Source organism: Trichoplax adhaerens, genomic scaffold (genome assembly GCF_000150275.1).
Source record: "Trichoplax adhaerens TRIADscaffold_1 genomic scaffold, whole genome shotgun sequence".
Classification (NCBI taxonomy): domain Eukaryota; kingdom Metazoa; phylum Placozoa; class Uniplacotomia; order Trichoplacea; family Trichoplacidae; genus Trichoplax; species Trichoplax adhaerens.
In genome coordinates this window covers 5301212-5320547 of record NW_002060943.1, presented here as the reverse complement: position 1 = coordinate 5320547, position 19336 = coordinate 5301212, and the positions used below count along the sequence as shown (strand labels likewise).

Genomic DNA, 19336 nt, shown 5'->3' with positions numbered 1-19336 from the left:
GGAAGGATAGTGTATGGATACTGTTATTTCTGTTAATTTACTTCAATCTGGTATGCATGTATAGATTACATTGATTATAATCAATTGGATAAATAGATTAAATTTATTTTCTGCTCATTCCATAAGACTGATAATTTTTCCTAATTACGTATTTTAACTGCCTAATTATATATATAGAGAGAGATATTACATGCATACGTATATATAAGTATTAATAATTTACATATTATTAATCGATAATTACATTCATTGATTATATTCTTTCAATAACATTTATTTCTGCTTCTAATCCCCGCCTGCTACTAATATTGATATACTACTTAAAAGATTTATAAATAGCAGTAGTGTCTTATGCCTATCTAAATTTGAAGAAAATGCATTATAATCCAACCTTAAACTCAAACCTTAAACTCAAAGTTTATGCATTGCATGGCACTTACTCGTAATAAAATTGATTTCGTTTTCTGGATCGAACTGGCTGTAAAGTAGGTCAAATACAAAAATTTTACAAAACATATAAAAATTCTATTATAATCTTCAATAGTATAATAATGACAGTTGATACGCTATATCTATCTCAGGTTTGAAGAAAAATACAATTAGAAGGTGCTCATCCAGCAGCGCGAAGCTTACACATATGCATGATTATGACTTCGAAATAATATTAATTCAATTTTTAGATCGAATTAAATGCACAATAGGTCAAATGCCCAAGTTATCCAAATTCGAAAAAACCTTGCACATACTTACTTATTCAGAAGCTATAATATAACCTTAAATCATACAAGAATATCAGTAGATGCACTATGGCGATCTCAGATTAAAAAAAAAATGCATTAGAATCCAAATATAAACAATATCCATCTAGTAACTCGAAATTCCTTACGCTTCTATGCAATAGAAATAACATTGACTTAAATTTTAGGTCGAATCAGGTATACTATCAGTTAAATACCACCAATTTTTTAGATGCAAGTAAAAACCGTATAAACGTCTACAAGTTCTAATATAAAAACCCATCGGATTAGCCGATTTATGTTGCAATAGAACCAATCATACAATGAATTTGTATGGACTCTATTTTCAATTAATCACTAAACAGTAATTAATTTTAATTAATTAATTTGTAGACAAAAGGCGACAAAAGAATAAGTTATCCTTTGTTACCTAGTTACCATAATTTACTTTTTTATTAGTTGATATTGATTTGATAAATAATGTATGGGTAGCACAGTTGGTAGTACAATCTATAGTAACTCGTTAATCTTGTCTATCGTAATCATTCTCATTTGGGTGCAGTTCAATTCGATAGTGTAAAAGATTATCAATCTATAATATTGATGTAAAGAAATAATTTATTAATTTGAGGAGAAGATTTGAGTATGGATCGTGATCAGACTGTGTCGATAATATCTAGCCATCGAATTCGATTGATCAATTGTCTAAAGAAAAATATCTTACCTGGTATAACACAGTTGTATAATAAGAAATTTTTTGCTATCAAAGACTGTCAACAGGTTAAAGGGGAATCTACACCTGCGGCTCAAGCAAGTAAAATTCTAGATTTAGCTGTCAGCAAATCCAATAAGAAGCTATCCATCTTTATCGAAGCATTGCTGACAGTCTGTCCTGAATTACAAGAGTTATTTGCTACAAACCAATCAGATCATGATGGTAATATCCATGATCCCGAAGATAGCCAGTCTATCCTCCCATGGCAGGGTAATACCGATAATGACTCCAAAACTACAAGCCAGCAAGTATCACCTAGAGGTAAAGAATTGATCATGTCGAAAGTATAACTGTAATATAGCTATTGAATACTAGCACCTGTTGAAAAGAATTACAGATTTGCTTAACTTTAATAAGGTCTAAGACGATCAGAACCACAGCCTTCGTATCTTTCGCATGATACCTGTAATGAAAATTTACTATAGCAAAAATTTCTAGAGGAAATTTTTCCTTTGGATAAAATTTATATTCGATCATCTTAATGAAAAGACACAGATATTTTATAGACGTACAGTATACGCAAGATTTTGTCATGTGAACACCATGATACCCAATAGTGAGACCTATTATGACACGAACACTTGTATGTTTTCAAATATAACAGAAAATTTGTTGTTTCCGTTACCATATCAGGCAGACTGATCTAATTATCTTGATGTAGTCTTTACACCATCATCCACGGATGTTCTGTAAGATATTATGGTATAGACGATATAATTTTGATTTTAACATATTATACTCGTACTACATAGCGAAAATTTTGCTATATGAGAAACTAAATTTAATTGTCTTACTGATACAAATATAAAGAGTTATATTACCAAGGATAAGATATGGATTTTTCTATATTCAGTAGCTACATGACGTTTAAAGCAAATCGTATCATTTATTTGACACTAATATAAACAGTTAGCGGTATCCTATAAAGAGTAGGATATAGCTTGGCGATATTCTGTACCGGTAGTTATATGAAATTTAAAGCAAATTCATAGATATAATTAATTTAAGATGTTGCGTTATAAAACGCCATGATTTTGATTTATGATACATTATACCTATACCGTATAACGGAAATCTTGCTGAGTGAAGAACTGTGTCTGATCATTTGTGAATGTAAATGCAGAAAGTTATCATATGAAGGGCAAAGACATCGATTTACGATATATAGTCGGTCTATAATACTTAAAGCAAATTTAAAGATATTCTATAAGATATTACGATATAAACGGCATGATATTGAGTTGAGACATATTATAGCCCGGTTATATAGCGAAATTTTGTAATATGAGGAACTGTGTCTGATCATTTATTGGTACAAATGTAGAAAGTTATTATATGAGGAATAAGATGTTAATTCACAATATGCAGTATTGATATATTTGTGCAATTAACGCAAAATATGTCTTATTATCATGCAAATAACATAATTGGAATTGATAATAATTTACAATTGGAGCTAGAATATCATGCAGCAGCTTCAAGAATTATAAGATGATTATTTAAAATTATAATTAATTATCCTATATTATAGTCCCATTCGCTATTTTACTCTAAGGTTAAACTATTTTATTTCGAATTAATTTCTTTGCCTTTTTCTATCCAACCGTAGAGATAGAGGATCAAATAAAAGTCATGAATGTAAGAGGAGACAATAATCAGCAAGCAGATAATTCGAAAAGTAATATTAACTCCGAGATCGAATTAGAAAAGAATCATCATATTTTCATTGCTGGTGGAATTAATGACGGGTACTTGTGTAATCATGTAGAAGTATTTGATTCTACTACAATTTCATGGACTACTCTCTACCCTATGGAAGCAGGATGTTATGGTGCTAGTGGTGGTATTCTAACTAATAAATTTATTGTTTGTGGTGGATTTGTTGAAACAGATGGCTTAAGCAATCGTACGCGCTATTGCAATTTAAAAACGATGAAATGGGATACTTTAGAATGCATGAAAGAACCGAAGAAATACAGCTGTTCTTGCGTATGGAATAATCGACTGATTATTGTTGGAGGTTTAAAAGGGACCGAAGCATTGAAGAAAGTTGAAGTTTATTTCTATAACTCTGGTGTCTGGAGTCGGACTTCCCTGCCAGCTATGATTTCAAGACGTTACGGATCTGCTTGTGTCACCACCAAGAATCACTTAGTTGTTGTTGGTGGACAAGGTGAGCATGATGGACTACCATTATCCAGTGTAGAATCGTATCAACTTAGTCATAAAGCTTGGGAGAAACCACAATGGAAAATATTAAATAAAATGTGTCAACCACGTACTTTTCCAGCTGCAGCAACGTGGCATGATTATATTATTGTAGCTGGTGGTTTTGATGGTGTACAAAAACTAGATACTGTTGAATGGTACGATATTAGAACTAACAAGTGGAAATTATTAACCAAAATGCCGTCCCGCAGGGATAATTGCCAAGCTAAAGTTATTGGTAATTATTATATTATTATTGGTGGCAATGATGGAAAACATAATTTAACCAATGTCGATGCATTTGATCTTGTTGAAAAGAAATGGCATCGTCTACCAGGGCTTCGATTTGGTCGTTCATCTTATGCTTGTGGCGACTTACATCTTCAAATATGAAAAGGGTCAGGAAAAAAATAAACCTAGCTGTAATTACTGGGAAATTTTCTGTTGTTATTATAATTGGCATTATAGGTATATGCAATCGTCAATTCTTGACATAGCTATCATAACAGTTTTTCGATATTGTTATCGACACTTGCCAGTAACATCTTCATATGTTTATTTCATATCTTTACCATGATATATTTTCTTATTCTTAAAATGAGCTATCTTAATCCGATAATATAAATGCAGTATTGTAATTGTACTTTTATACGTGTTTAGCAGCGTGGTAGATGCTCAGGTTGTTTGAATTAGTAGTGCAAAGTAATATCCACTAATTTTTACCGATATTTTCAGTGATTCTGTTGTTTATAAGATCGGTTTAATTGTATATCTTACTACATCTTTTACTTATTAATTGATTAATGCACTTTCAACATCACATTCAGATATACTTACTCGTTCTGATTATATAACACGATAATGCCTTTAAGGTTATTTATAATAAAAGTGTAATAGACTACATAAAACTCTTTGTTAAGCTCTCTATCGAGTAAAAGTAATCACAGTACATAATCATCTGAGGAGGTGTAATTATTACTTATTACTTAGGTTAATTTGACCAGAATGTTAAGAACTTCAGGGCTATAAAACTCATTCAAATAGTGGTAAAAATGCTAGGTTAGCCCATCTGCTTTGTTGGGCGTTGAATGAAGGGCAGCTGGATAGCTTTAAAGACTGAAATTCATATTTACAGAACATGGCACAAATGCTAAGTCAGAAAAGGAACGCACCATACTTTGTTACAGTTGTCTAAGATCACAATTTATGTTTGTATCCGGTTAATGGTCTAGTTGTAGCTCCTTGACACCGCGATAATAAAGTACTTGATTTGTAGTAATGTTAATTAAGTAATTGCAGTATGGCATTAATAGCTATTCAGGTATCAAATCCACAAAAAATATTTAGAGAAACATGATTTCAAATAGTACAATAAATCGAAATATCGTGATTGCTGATGTACAAGATCTTTGTTGAGTAAAACCTACTTACTAGGCATTGAAGAAGTTTAATAAATTTCAATCTCATACCGTGAGTGAGTTGCTCCAATAGCAGAAACAGAATCTCTTATAGTTCAAGTCGCTGTACATTTAGATTCAAATGTTTCAAATATAAAAATAGGAGCACACTAGACCAGTAATTGTTTTAAATAGTAGAAAACAAGTTTAACGGTCCATCTTAATATTACAGATTATCAGGAACATTTCAGGACGTAATCTTATTAAGTAGATGTTATATGAATTGATCTAGTGGAGCTGAAGGATTTTGCAAAAGCAGCAGTTAAAATTGGTAGTATCGATTGAGATAAATAATTTTAGTATCAGCAGCAATTAGAGTATACATATATATACACATTTTTGGCTTTCTAAATCAGTACTGATATCGCGTTAGCACTCATGTTACATTTAAACATCATAGCGTGTGCAAATCATTAAAATGTACGAAATCGACTGTATGGCTAGCTGTTAAGCATGTTTTAGTGCCTCCTTTTTGGTTAAGTAAGACAACTTATTATCATTTTCTTTAACAAATTTCTTAACTGCTGACGGATTGACTCGAAATTGATTTCTCAATGCCCAGCCTATTGCTTTTCTAATAAAAAATTCCTTCTCTTTAGCACATGCAAGGCTGTATCTAAACAATTTCTCTTGATTAGTATTTTCTTTATAGAATAGCTGATGTAGAATAGCAGTTCGTTTAAGCCAGATATTATCATCAGTAATCCATTTATCTAGAATAGGACCCATAACTTCAGGCTGGATTCTATTGAATTCACCAATAACTAAAGCAGAAGAAATTTAAAATTTTACCTGCAAGATTCTGTAAGCCCTTCAGAAATTGCATTTTTATAGTAGTCTTATTAATCCTGTTACATTTTTATGATTATTGTCAATTTATGATTTAAAGCAGCTAGTAAAGACGTTACAGTAATTTATAACCTCTTGGCGCTAGAAGATCAACACAATCCCACCATGATTTTTTGATTATCATATTTTCAATAACGGTAACACTTTCTCTTAAATCTTGATCGGAATCACCTGTTAAAATTTTTACAGAGTCTCTAGCAAGTTCAGCTCCAAAATGCTAATCAACGGAAATTATGTTAAATTTAGTAATTGCATCAATTAATTATTGATCGCTGGCAGTAATATGAATAAACTACAGAAGCAACAATCCTTACCTGGTATTCACGCTGAGGTAGTTCCCATAATTCATTTAGTAATTGATGATGTTCAGTTAATGATAAATCCGGCATTGTCTTTCGAACATCTGTATCGATCTTGCGACGATCTGGAGAATTTATTCCTGAATATAATGGATTAAATTATATTAAATGCCCAAAGTTGTTATTGCAATGTCTTAGTAACTTATAGTCCTTTAAGAATAACGTGTATTGCGTTTCTTATATCAATTTTACAAGTTGACATTGAACTTTGAGCTATAACACAAATATATTGATAGGTCAATATCGCCTACGCGATCACCTCATTAATAAAAATAAATCTCTCACTCATTTAACTGATCTAAGTCAAGGATTACGTTCCTTTCTCTCTATTCAATAAGTGTGATCATTTGCAACTGCCTACATTGGTCAAGTCAATAATCTGAGGATGATTAGACCTGCACAAATAGTTTACTGAGAGAGACGTGTAGCTACTGTGGGTTCCTGATGGTAGATATGGTTAGTCTTTAAATCATACTGCAGACAAGTGTTGGAAAGGACAGACTTAATAATAGGTTCGCGGTAGCCTAAGTTCTTCATTGCAAATTTCGATTTATAGCGGGAGGCAATACTCAATTTGTTGCCATCTCTTACACAATCACATATATACAGTATGTCAACCATGCAAAAAAATATGTTTAGGATCCTGTAGAGGTACACACTATTATTGCATTGCTGTATACAGCATTATATGTATAATGGTCAATTTTCTTACCTGTCACATTATTTAATGCCTTCTACTCAAATGGTGCGTTATGATCTACCGTTCATACTATATAGTGCACAAACTTACCATAATATTCAAATTGGCCACGCATGTATTTCTTCATGGCTTTGGCCTTTTCCGCATTGGTATGTGGTTTATATGCACTTTCCAAAGCCTTTAGAATTTTCCTGACATTATTTGTCAGAGTATTACCATTTCCCTTCATTTTTTTGACTTTAGCATCAGCTCTTTTATTATTTAAGCGTTTGACTGGCATTGTCTTGGCGTATCTTTTGGAACTGTGATCTGCATTACGATGGATTAGTTAGATAATCTACCCTATTTCATGAATCATTTATAATCCATAGGATCTACACATTTGCATTATAACCGAAGGGTGTATGGAATATGTTGCACCGGAAAATATACAAAGTACCGCAAACTGTTGGATAATTTTCGAACGTTTTAATCTGTATTAATATGTACATAAATTTAACGGTGTTCATACGCACTATATACCCTATTTGCGAGCGTAACCACACCGCATTAACGCGACAAAGTTACATGACGAACTCTCACTCTTTGCGATATTTTTTCTTCTCGTAATAAATCGAGGCGTAATATTAACAATCTCTAAAGCTAATCTTCTACTACCGTACACAGTAATACCGAGACCGAGAACGTCGTAGGCTAAAAATAGCTTTATTATAATATAAGAAGGTTCTTAGGGATCAGCAATAAAAGACCTATAATCTATCCTAGAAAACAAAACTGAGAGGTTACTCTAGCTCTCCCTCCAAGACCCTTTTATACTATTCGAGTCTAACATGTTTGTCAACATGTTTTGAATAAATTTCTTACAACCAAATTCTCATATTAGTATGTTATATGACAACTATAACCACTTTTATGACATTAGTATTGACAGTTGACATTTTAGCATGAAGTTGTACGGTAACTGTACGATTATAGCCAGTATTACAGTACTTTACTGTCATGTTATAACTCCCCTTTCTCTATGGATAGGGTTTTGTTACTAAGTCAAATTCATTTATAATCTCAACAGACTATCAAACGCCCTTTCTTTAGATTAGGCGATTGCTCTTAGGTTATTCCCATAGCAATCTAAATAATACCTTGTAAAATATATATATACTGTATATATAGTGAAGAAGAAAAGATGATGACAAAGATACTATCACTTTCTAGGTATTTTCCATAGTAAATTAATATAGTTACATACTAAAAGCTATAAAGGACTCTGCTTTTAGTCCTTTATTACAATCGTATTCTATCAAGTTCCTAGAGTCAGTTGCCTGGAACTGCTACAGTATCACTTCTAGTATGTTTTATTAAAGTGGTATATTGCAAAACTAACTTTAGAACAGTAAAAGTCATTTGATGTTCTGTAATATTGAAACTGTAGGCACTGTTGCAATCTATCATGTTTCATAGCCGAGTGTAGTAAACGTCTTTGAATTCTAGTTGCACAAGCGCCTGCACTTAGTTGCCTATAACTGCTACATATGTCTGCGTCTACATAGCATACGTAAGTCTATTAATCTTCTTACTGTATCATTTATTATATTATTAAAAGCAGCTAGTTGTAAAACTTACATGAAGGTTTCTATTTTCTGTCAACTCTCCTTCAATGCTTTATTAATTATATAATTATAATACGTATTAATCGCTATGTCTTTTACGCCTCTACTTTACTGTGTAATGCCACTGTCCACAATATGTTTTCAGTAACCTTGTCAATCATAATAATAACCATAGAAACGGATATCCCGCGGTTTCTCCTATTCGAAATAAACATGTTTATGCAGGTTAAGCATGATCTCCATTTTGCTGTAGTCGGTCAGCATTGTGGTCGGACCTATATTGCGCCACTATGTCATTAGTATAGAATTGCACTCACTCGCAACTTACTCTAGTCAAAACACTGTCGTACAGAACCTAGTCCAGACTACAGTATAAGATTAGTAGTCACTCAATTGAATCATTAGTTGTTTACAGATTGCTGCTTTGCTGCAGGTTGCAGGCTTGCAGCTCATCAGAAAGCAATTCCTTCGTGCCTCACTATTCTCCAAGACTTTGTTCACTTAAAATGCCGGTCAAACGATTAAACCAAAAGACTAAAGCCTCAACCAATAAAACAAGCAGGAAAATGAAGTCTGTAACGCGCAATGTTGCTGAAGTATTAAAATTATTGGAAAAAGGCTATCAGCAAAAAGCCAATGCAGATAAAGCGGTTACAATGAAAAAGTACATGCGAGATCAATTCGAATACTATGGTAAATACTACTATATGGTATCCAATCATTTCTGAATCTTGTATTATCATAATTATAAACTGCAAATTGGTAGTTCATGTTGGTTAATAACTTAATGTTGTTATAGGAGTTGTAGGATAGTTTAGATCAAATTGACCTATTAAAGAGCAATTTACACTGCATCGGTTTTAAGCTCAATATCCACGTACATCCAGTCGAATGTATCCGTACATGCTAAGGAATTAAAAATGCAATGCAAGCTGAGTCTATCTGTTATGGAGTACGTTTTCGTAACAACAAGTACTCTTATGTACGCCAACTGAAGCTAGATTGATCTGTTTACAAGTTGTAGTTGAAGAGTATTAGACTTGCACAAATAAGTACCTGGTACAGTCTATGTACGTACGAATATTTGGATTAGTAAATGAGCTCGGAATGCAACAGAGCCTTAGCAAAGATAAATGATCAAGCATCACATTAGTTTTGATAGGATTTTACGAACGCATTAGCCCCTCGATAATAACACGTAAATACAGGTAATGAGAAGAAACAAAATTATTCACTCTTTGAATCGGACGAACGTTTCGTATTTTATTTCATGCACCTTTCGATAGTAATTCCTATACTACAGTATGGTGATCAATATAATCATAAGAGTTTAACCTTTTCAATGTATGTTGATTATAAAACTAGGGATTAACTCACCTGAACGGCAAAAGATAGACAAGCAAGTTCGCAAAGATTTACCAGATTTATCCTTTAATGAATATCATCAGCTATTAACTGAATTATGGAAGAAACCCCAGCGTGAATATCAGGTTGACAATGATATACCTATGACTATGTCGGTAATTCATTTCCATTTAGATGGATACAATATTATAACAGCATCTTTATTCCTTTCATTGTAAACAGTACTTTGCTGCAGAATTAGCCACAAAGTCTATACCTGCATTAACGGGTGATTCGGATGATGAATTAAAAAAGAGTGTTGAGGTTATTGAAAGTATGATAACGAACAAGTCTTGGTGGGACTGTGTCGATACTCTTGCGCCAAGAGGTTAAAACTTTATAAAGTACAAGATCGATTGTGTAGCTCTTTGTATGCTATCAATCTTTAATTATATTAATCATTTATTGAATTTAAGATGACTTCTTTTTAAGGAATTCATTAATGATTTAGTTATAGGCGAATTGAACAAAAGCAATCCTGATGTCTTAGGCCCTATTCTAGATAAATGGATTGCTGACAATAACATTTGGCTTAAACGAACGGCTATTCTACACCAGTTATATTATAAAGAAAAGACTGATCAAAAAAAATTATTTAAATATAGTCTCGCATGTGCCGCAGAAAAAGACTTTTTCATTAGGAAAGCCATTGGCTGGGCGTTAAGAAATCAATTTCGGGTCAACCCAGAAGCTGTTAAAAAGTTTGTGAAAGAAAACGAAGATAAATTGTCAAATCTTAGTAAAAAGGAAGCTTTAAAGCATGCTTGATGAAACCATGCTCACCGTTATTTTCAAGGAAATTAATCGTAGTATTTTCATTAATTATGATCATGTAAGCTACAAATTGAATAGAATTCAGTAGTTTCAAATTAGATTTCACAATAATCTTTATTTTTTGTTGAATCTTTGTTGAATAAGCGTGATTATGAAATACATGATTTATGCATTTGCATCCTCTATTATGGTCCTGCAACTGTATCGCTAGCATCATTTTCTCACTACAGTATTTCTTGTTGATTATATATAATTATTTTAATAATATATACGCACAGTATGACGCGGTGTAAAAACGAATTTTTATCGATAGACATAAAGTCACTAAAATAGTAAGTTAGATGAAGCTCTTGTTACAAAGTTCATACATATGTAACTACGCAGTATTTCAAGTAGTTAGAAATTTAACGATTATAATTGTGATATTGCTTCATGGTCAGCATTAGATTGCCAGAGTAGTCACCGAGTTGGTAGTATGGCCATAGGAACTGCTTTTTATACACAGTCTGATACAGGTACGAGTCTCCTTTTGAATCCGAACTAGTGCCGTCTTTAATGTAACATCTACCTACTTGTATATCTTTAATTTTACTTGCGTGCGTCCATAAGAGTATACCCGTTTTGTACGCCTGAAGGTTAACATTAATAAACAACCGTTTGCATTCTTAGCTATGAAACTGAACGATTCTAAGCTACGGCTTAGAATCATTAGAGCATGCACGTATTAAGCTACTGATGACAACAGCACAAACTGACCGTCGAGCATACATGTTTATTACTTGTCTATTTGAGAGACGAGTAGTTTGCTATAACCTCCAGTAGGTAGATGTCGAGCTGACAGGCCTGACAGCAGGCTTGTACTTGAATAGTTTCTAGAACTGTGGTACTGTAGATTTACTTTTCTTGTGCAAACTTTAGTAATTAATTGGCTGTTGATAAACGTTGGAGTGATAAAAGTACTCCTTTGATAAGGACACGTAAATCAGTTAATGCTATTGTTGAATAAACTGGAGCCGAACTTTATTTAAAAATTAATCAATTTATAGAGAATTTATATATAAAACTTTAACTAATTATTAGGTGATAGTTTTTATAAAACTATGCTGTTATCTATAAAATTATGTTATAGTAGTCATAGATAACGGTATTATCAACAAAACACCAAAATATCTTATCTAGTGAAAATGAGACAAGTAGTTGTCCAAGAATTCGGTTTGTGACACTAAATCAGTTTAATAGCTACGCAGTAATAATGCTATGACATTGTAGTACAATTACTGTATGGTGAGTAAACGTGTACTGTAACCCTAGTAGACTTTTCATTTTTATAAATTTAGATCACTACATAACATTTGCAGTAAATTGAATTACCTACTGTGCATGGTTTAAAGTTCAACACCGAAATTATACGCTACAAATGGTCAATGCCCACTGGATCGGACATCATTTAATAAACCTATTTGTAGAATCGTATAAGAAATTGAACATATGTGCGTCGCTTCAGCAATTCTTGTAAGCATTAACGAAAATTTTAAACATGTTTAATATTTTGCTATTATATTTAAAATAATCTTTACAATCGACCGAGATCGTTTTATTATGATATCAAATATTACGTTAGATATGCACGTCAAAAATATAACATATTCAAAATATCTATACATATATTAGTTATGGAGATGTATGCTTCCGACGCTGTTGTATGCTAACTACGGAACAGAGCAATGAAGGTTTTAGAATATTCAAAGCTAAAGTTAGCATTAGTGAATTAGGAAACGTCATAGCTTTAGTTATAACGTTAAAGAAAGACCTAAAGTATAATACAGTAGATTTAGCTATGAGAATGAAATTAATGAAATCAATTTAATCCTATGGGATCATGCTATAGTAATCGGATTAATTACTTCTATATGTATTCTATGTCTATTATTCTTATTCATTCGAAACTTAAACATGCAGCGCTAATCTGTTTCGTTTTTTATTTTATTACATCTATACTGTACTGTCTGTACAGCAGTTCTGAGACAATTCCCCCGGAAAACTACCCCCGATAACCAAACACATTTGCGATATGGTAGAAACAAAATTAGCTTATGAAAGCTAATTCTTCATGAAAGAGTTATTTAAGGCATTACCTTTCTTATTAAAGATGTACTGGGTTGAATTACTAGTAATAATTGTACAAATATTCGAGACGGGGAGTTGTCCGGGGGCAAATGTCGGGAGGAGGAATTGTCTGGATACCATATACAGCAACATAAAGTGCGAATTAAATCTATCGTTAGTAAAATTATCGGTGTGGAGTAAGCAAAGCTTCATGTTACGATCTAAATTAAGGAAATGTTAACATGAGTCTGTCATTTTCAGACATTGCAAAGTTAAACAATTGTGGTAGCGTTATAGCCGATAGAAAATGGCACGTAGCAATAACGATCATCGTGAATACAAAGTCTTTATATGAAATACAATGTCAATAATGAGGTAAACTGCGATATTCTATAGAAGGTCATATATAAGATAAATAAATAGCGCAACTAAGCATTGAAACTAAAACTTTATTTTGATTATCTGATTCAATATTTACTTGCATTGATAATTATCTCTAATAATTATGTAATGATACAAGGATAATTTGAAATTAGTCTCTTACATGATTATTCCTAAAGAATTTAAAATAAAATTTTCAGGTACACTTTCTTTCACTAATACTATGGAACCATTTCGGTTAATCGATTGATATATTTAGAATGATTTATTTCTAGCTATCGTTTGAAATAGATGATATTTGCATTGCAAGCTTAGAAACAGTTAGAAGGAAGAACTGTTAATAGCGATATTGTGATTAGTGATACTGGTATGCAAAGGCATTCAATGGCTATTAAAATAAAAGCCCGAAGTATTTTCTGTTAATAGGCCATCAATTTTGCATGGTTTTTTAGTCTAATCAGAGGGTAAAATTCATAAAAGACTATGATATGTAATCAATTCAATTTTATGTAATCCTAAAATTGTTAGCAAATCGACGGATAGCTTCTTCAGAATATCGCTATTGAGTTAACATCTACTAACAAGTAAAAAGTGAAGGATTAAAGCACTATAAGCTTGTCACAAATTTAGATCTGTAACGACGAAAAATATAACTATTACACGACTTTAAATACTGACAATCTCCTATCGTCTCGAAGAACAGTAAATACCACTAGTCTCTCTTAGACAAAGCTGAACTCAAGCTTTCTCGAAAAATCATTCAATTTATACTAAATCTACGTAAACATTAGTTATCCGTTTATAGATAATATTATAAAATTATGCATTTATCTATTAAAGAATGTATAACGTCATAGATAACGGTATGTTATCTGACGTAAATAAATATATACGCGTATATATAAGATAAGTATTTTGCAGGAAAAGTCACTTCGTGACACACCTACATTCTAACTCAAATATAGCTCAACTCTATTGCATTGCATATAGCTGTAGCAAACAGATCTGTGGATCGATAAGATATTTAATAGACAATGATATATATCAAGATAACTATCTTTTGGTTAATGGAGTGGAAGAGCTTTAGCATGTTGAATGAAGAAGGGATAACGGAAAGATCACGTCTTAAAAATTATTTACGATGCATAGATGACACAAACATGTATTGTTCTCATTTTTAATTGTCCTTGTATCCATCGCCTACTTTAAGTGATTATTTAATTCATGAATTCAAAATTGTAAAGTCAAGGCATTAACTCATAATGTCACATATCATAACATGCCACTGCTCAATTAAATTGAAGGTTACTATTGGTCTTAGAAAGAATAATATTGAAATTGACTGAAACCAAATTTATTGTCCTATCTAAATATTATCGCATAAATTATATTATGTATCACGTATAAATAATACGTGTCGGTGTAAGATCGTTTAGGTTGATTTTATATTAGCCGATAAAAATTTTCAGCGAAAAAAAGATGAAGAGAATAGCTACCTACTTTTTCGTACTTTGCGCTTTTTGCTGGGTTTCTAGCGCTATCAATCCAAAAACTTCAATCTTGTCCAGTGATTTTCAGAATTGGCTTGATTCAAATGGATATAAAAGTGATGATTTTGATCGTGGTGGTGGCTACAGCTATGGTGGAAGATCCTACAGCTCTGAAAGTGTAAGTAAAACCCCAGTCATTTTCATCCATGGAAATTCCGACAAAGCTGTTGGCTCTACTGTAGGACAAACTGGTTGGACTGATTCTATTGAATATTTTCTATCTCGTGGATATCGTCAATGTGAGCTCTATGCTATCACATGGGGCCCAGCAAGTGCTCTGCAATCCCCTCAGCAGTACCACTCTAAGCCATATTTGACTCGAGTTCGAAGGTTTATTGAAGCCGTTAAGTCATATACTGGTAAATCCAAGGTTAATGTTATTGGTCATTCCATGGGAGTTACATTAGCACGTAAAGCTATTAAAGGTGGTAGTGGTCATGATTCTCTTAATGGTGGATATTATAATCTTGGCAGTCGGTTGAATTTTGTTGATACCTTTATTGGCATTGCTGGTGCTAATCTTGGTCTTTCCTCCTGCTATTTTTCTGGACCAACTACCCCTACTTGTGGCAATACAAATGGTTTCTATCCTGGTTACTTGTATCTTGGCACAGGTCCTTATGGAGTTTCAGACTTTTTAGAAGAATTAAATGCAGATTCCAGCAGAGAGGCTAGCTATATTTTCAGCATCTGGTCGTCTGTAGATGAGGTCATCGGTGGTGGTTCCCTTGTCTATGGAAAAGTGACATGCCGAATTAATGGACAAAGTAATGAAAAGGTTTATAGTACTGTACCTTATGGACATTTTGGAGTTAAAGATAAAACTGCCAGCGTCCAATACAACATGGTCACTTATCATAGGCCATAGTTACTTATTAGAGAAAATTCACACTGCTGAGATACTTTTAATTCTGCAACTGTTTTTGTTGATAAAGCTCAGTAGTCATGATATCATTTAGATACCGCTAATACGAAATATTAAATAGAAGATAAAGAAATGAGATATAATTCTTAGATTTAATTTCATTAGATGTTCCAGCTGTAATTTGGCAAGTAAATTGAAACTTGATCCGAGAAGCGCTAATTGCTAATGATTTGAATTTTCTTATTCATTAATAAATAAGCTCAAGATTCTTGGTATTTACGCCTATCTGAATTATTAAATATTATATGAAGTGGTCGTAGTTTACTAATGATTTAGGGTCATAAAATGATCAGATTTTATCAAATTATACTCTCATATGATATGGAGCATATACAGTAGTGAGTACTATATGATTAAATAGATCTTTAGGACAAGTACATGTTAATTTGATCGCTTTTTGAAATGCTCGTATAGTGTAGTGTCTAGGTATCTATAGTTTGAAACATTATATCACTGATAAATTAATGTAATCGGTATGACTGAGCGTTAGTCAATTCAAGGTATGACAAGTGTCCATTTTGCATGAAAAATTTCCGAAACTTTTATTGCCTTTTGTAGAAACATTTTCCATTTTCAGATTATTAAATCAGATAGAAATTGCATCGTCCTTTTTGCTGGCTAAGGAAAAGTTCGAGCACGAATGAGACATAATTTTCTTATTTCTCATACCACATTATTGCAATCATTTATATCAAAACTACACAAGATATGATCGTACGTGATGTACAGGATAAAACATAATTTTGCCGCGTAGTGATGACCGAATAAAATTATTAATGACTAGCAAGTCATCGAGAGTAAATTTTACATATTTCATCATTAATGTAGATTTTAGCTACAATAATCACAGGAAATATATTAGTATTCCCGTTATTAGTAGTTTTACTGTAAAATTGACAGTTTTAAAGATGCTCTGATGTATTGCTATTTGGAAAAGCTTGTAAAATTTTATGCAGATAAATGTTAAATTTAACGATTTATTCGAATCTATACAGTAAACATTGACTTGGTACATAGAGATTTTCATAAAACAGACAAATTTAGATGTTTTAACGTGAGGTTAAAGTCGTTCCTATCAATATGAATAAGATTTAGGGTATAGGATATACTCGTATCATGATCTAGTTTAGATTGAAATTTTATCAAATGCTATGAATACAATTTAAAGGAAATATAATCAAATTGCTTTTAACAGATGCAATACGTAAATCTCACTTCAAAGTAATTAAGTAATTCTTATATTTACCATGCCCGTATATTAGATTTGCAGTATCCTAATGAATAATAAATATTATGACAGTCTAAACGACGTGGTTTTCAGTAATTTGATAAGCCGGCATAAAAATTTAAAAAGTTGCTCTTCGAAATCGAAACATAAAATTACGGGTAACCATATCGTTGTCCAGTAATTTTAATAGCGTCAAAGTATATGCTCTTTAGAAATTGCAATTTTCATCCAGATAGAATGAGATGCTTTTTAAATAACTGAGTTAAATATTGACATTTCCTATACATCGTTACATATTTATTGCAGTATTTTCAGAACTCCCTTTAATCAAAACTAAATCAATAACGAATATAACTAAATTATATCCATCTTGCATCGTCATGATTTTTAATGATGAGTTTTTGTCACATATAGCGGAAAAAAGTTTCACCGACGTTACGGTTAAATGCATTTTAATTAATTTTAATCCAATTTATATTATTTGATAAACTACGCGCAAAATTTTACTGTTCTCCATTTGGTTATTATGGTTAATAGTAAATTCTAAGTTTAGTAAGTGCACGCTGCAGATATCGGATATCTTTATATTGATTCGAATTCAGAAGATAGCTAATCCTTCATTTGATAACTAAATTTTTTCTATCAGTAGAAATAATGGCATTAAGAAAAAGTGTAAGGCTGATTACCTAATTCTTTAAAGTGATTGAAAAATCGCGGTAGTTGGTTGGTAGTGGATTTTAAAGATAACTTAAAGTATGGTATATGAGTGCCTATCTAGAAAGACCTTTGATGTAAGTACGCGTATTTTCAACTTTGAACCTGTAATAAGGCAGCTAATAATTTATATCCATGTTTTGCTTGCAGGTGCAATTAAATTGACATTTTACCGTAAAGGTATCGAAAATAAGTGATATAAAAATTTTATATAGTATAAATTACATCAGTACATCAGTTCGGGCATTTTTATAATATTTGTATAACTTGTGAGAATGCTAATGATCAGTCACTATTCTATAGGAATCTTTTAAATCCATTAAATGGATCTTAACCTTCAGTAAATACCGTATTTTACGAAAATGGAGCGATAATACTATCACTGTTCTTGTACTTGTTTCTCATATTTTATTTTTTCCTCATGATAACGATTAACAGTGCGTACGTTTACTGTTTCCAAGATCAACTCCATTTTTGCAGCGTAATCTAAGTGGCCAGAGACATGCTTCGATAAGTCTACGTTGATAATTTTACTATTTGTAGATTCAATGGGGGAAAGGCCAGCTATTGCTAAATTCGTACTGCTAGCGCGATAAATAACATGCAATATCCAATCGTTGCGACAATATCCATTGACAACCTTACCAGCTACAAGTTCGGCAATCTCGTTCCACTGCTTGGTAGATCCAGTGACAGGTGTACCAAGTAAGATAACATTCTCGATTATCCCCTTACAGTCGCTGTGATTTCTCATTTCTTCCAAACAATAGTATATTACTCTAGCACCTAAGCTAAAACCAATTAAAGTTATGGGTCTTTTACCAGCCTTTCTTGTCAGTAATACGTCAGCTAATTGTTTTCCCGCTTGAATTGCTCGGCTACAACATACACTCCAGGGGTTATCAATTACAGAACCAACTTTTAATATTATGGCTGGTAAGGCAGCCGCAGCCATTACACCAGCTAGAGCAGTCTGCTTTAAAAGCTCTATAGAAGCTTCAGAGATTAAAGTGCTATAAAATAGCTTGCTTAAACATGATCCTAATTCGTTTAAGTACTCGGTTTCCCATATCAAAGTATATTGCTCTTTACTATTGTATAATGTCGACCAGGGTTTGTGGAAGTCGCTTTCGGAGCTGTTAAGCAACCAGCCTGATATAGCTATAGTTAAATGTGGCTCTCTACCATTAGTTAAGATAGCGAATTGAAATTGTTCAAGATTACCATATCTTCGATTCATTCTATAACCTGTTAGTCCAGCACCTGCCGCCCCAAATAGAGAGGAAATGACTGCCAAACCGACCGTGGAACTTAATGCTGTTGCACTGGCTGTTCCTAGTATAGCGCCGGTTCCAGCCGCAATCAAAGGTGCAGCTAGGCCTCCGGTAACAGCTACAGCAATCCCACCACCGACTGTGGCTAATCCCATTAGCCAGTACCTTGTTTTCTTATCACTTGCTTTTCTTTTTAGACGATTTTTTTTGTCTTCTCTGGAGGAGACAGTAAGGAAATACATAGAAAGATTAAAATACAGGTATATGCATCTTACATAAACGTATACG

General features: G+C 32.6%; 5 protein-coding genes across 5 annotated transcripts; 3 read left to right on the top strand and 2 right to left on the bottom strand.

The window, feature by feature from the left end:
• Positions 1-1382: 1382 nt before the first annotated feature.
• Positions 1383-4113, top strand: TRIADDRAFT_51845 (uncharacterized protein; the record flags this gene model as incomplete). Its single annotated transcript, XM_002108636.1, has 2 exons — positions 1383-1773; positions 3122-4113. 2 exons carry the CDS (start codon positions 1383-1385, stop codon positions 4111-4113), a joined length of 1383 nt encoding a protein of 460 aa, XP_002108672.1.
• Positions 4114-5624: 1511 nt separating this feature from the next.
• Positions 5625-7365, bottom strand: TRIADDRAFT_51844 (uncharacterized protein; the record flags this gene model as incomplete). The annotated part of the gene is made up of 4 exons (XM_002107851.1): positions 5625-5941; positions 6099-6243; positions 6341-6465; positions 7176-7365. 4 exons carry the CDS (start codon positions 7363-7365, stop codon positions 5625-5627), a joined length of 777 nt encoding a protein of 258 aa, XP_002107887.1.
• A 1833-nt stretch (positions 7366-9198) lies between these two features.
• Positions 9199-10864, top strand: TRIADDRAFT_51843 (uncharacterized protein; the record flags this gene model as incomplete). Its single annotated transcript, XM_002108635.1, has 4 exons — positions 9199-9385; positions 10058-10212; positions 10280-10424; positions 10548-10864. The coding sequence occupies 4 exons, from the start codon at positions 9199-9201 to the stop codon at positions 10862-10864; spliced, it is 804 nt and encodes a 267-aa protein (XP_002108671.1).
• Positions 10865-14917: 4053 nt separating this feature from the next.
• On the top strand, positions 14918-15766 carry TRIADDRAFT_5255 (uncharacterized protein; the record flags this gene model as incomplete). Its single annotated transcript, XM_002108634.1, has 1 exon — positions 14918-15766. A coding segment is annotated over one exon (849 nt), but the record flags the coding sequence as incomplete, so codon positions are not given.
• Positions 15767-18153: 2387 nt separating this feature from the next.
• Positions 18154-19290, bottom strand: TRIADDRAFT_51841 (uncharacterized protein; the record flags this gene model as incomplete). The annotated part of the gene is made up of 1 exon (XM_002107850.1): positions 18154-19290. One exon carries the CDS (start codon positions 19288-19290, stop codon positions 18154-18156), a length of 1137 nt encoding a protein of 378 aa, XP_002107886.1.
• Positions 19291-19336: the final 46 nt, after the last annotated feature.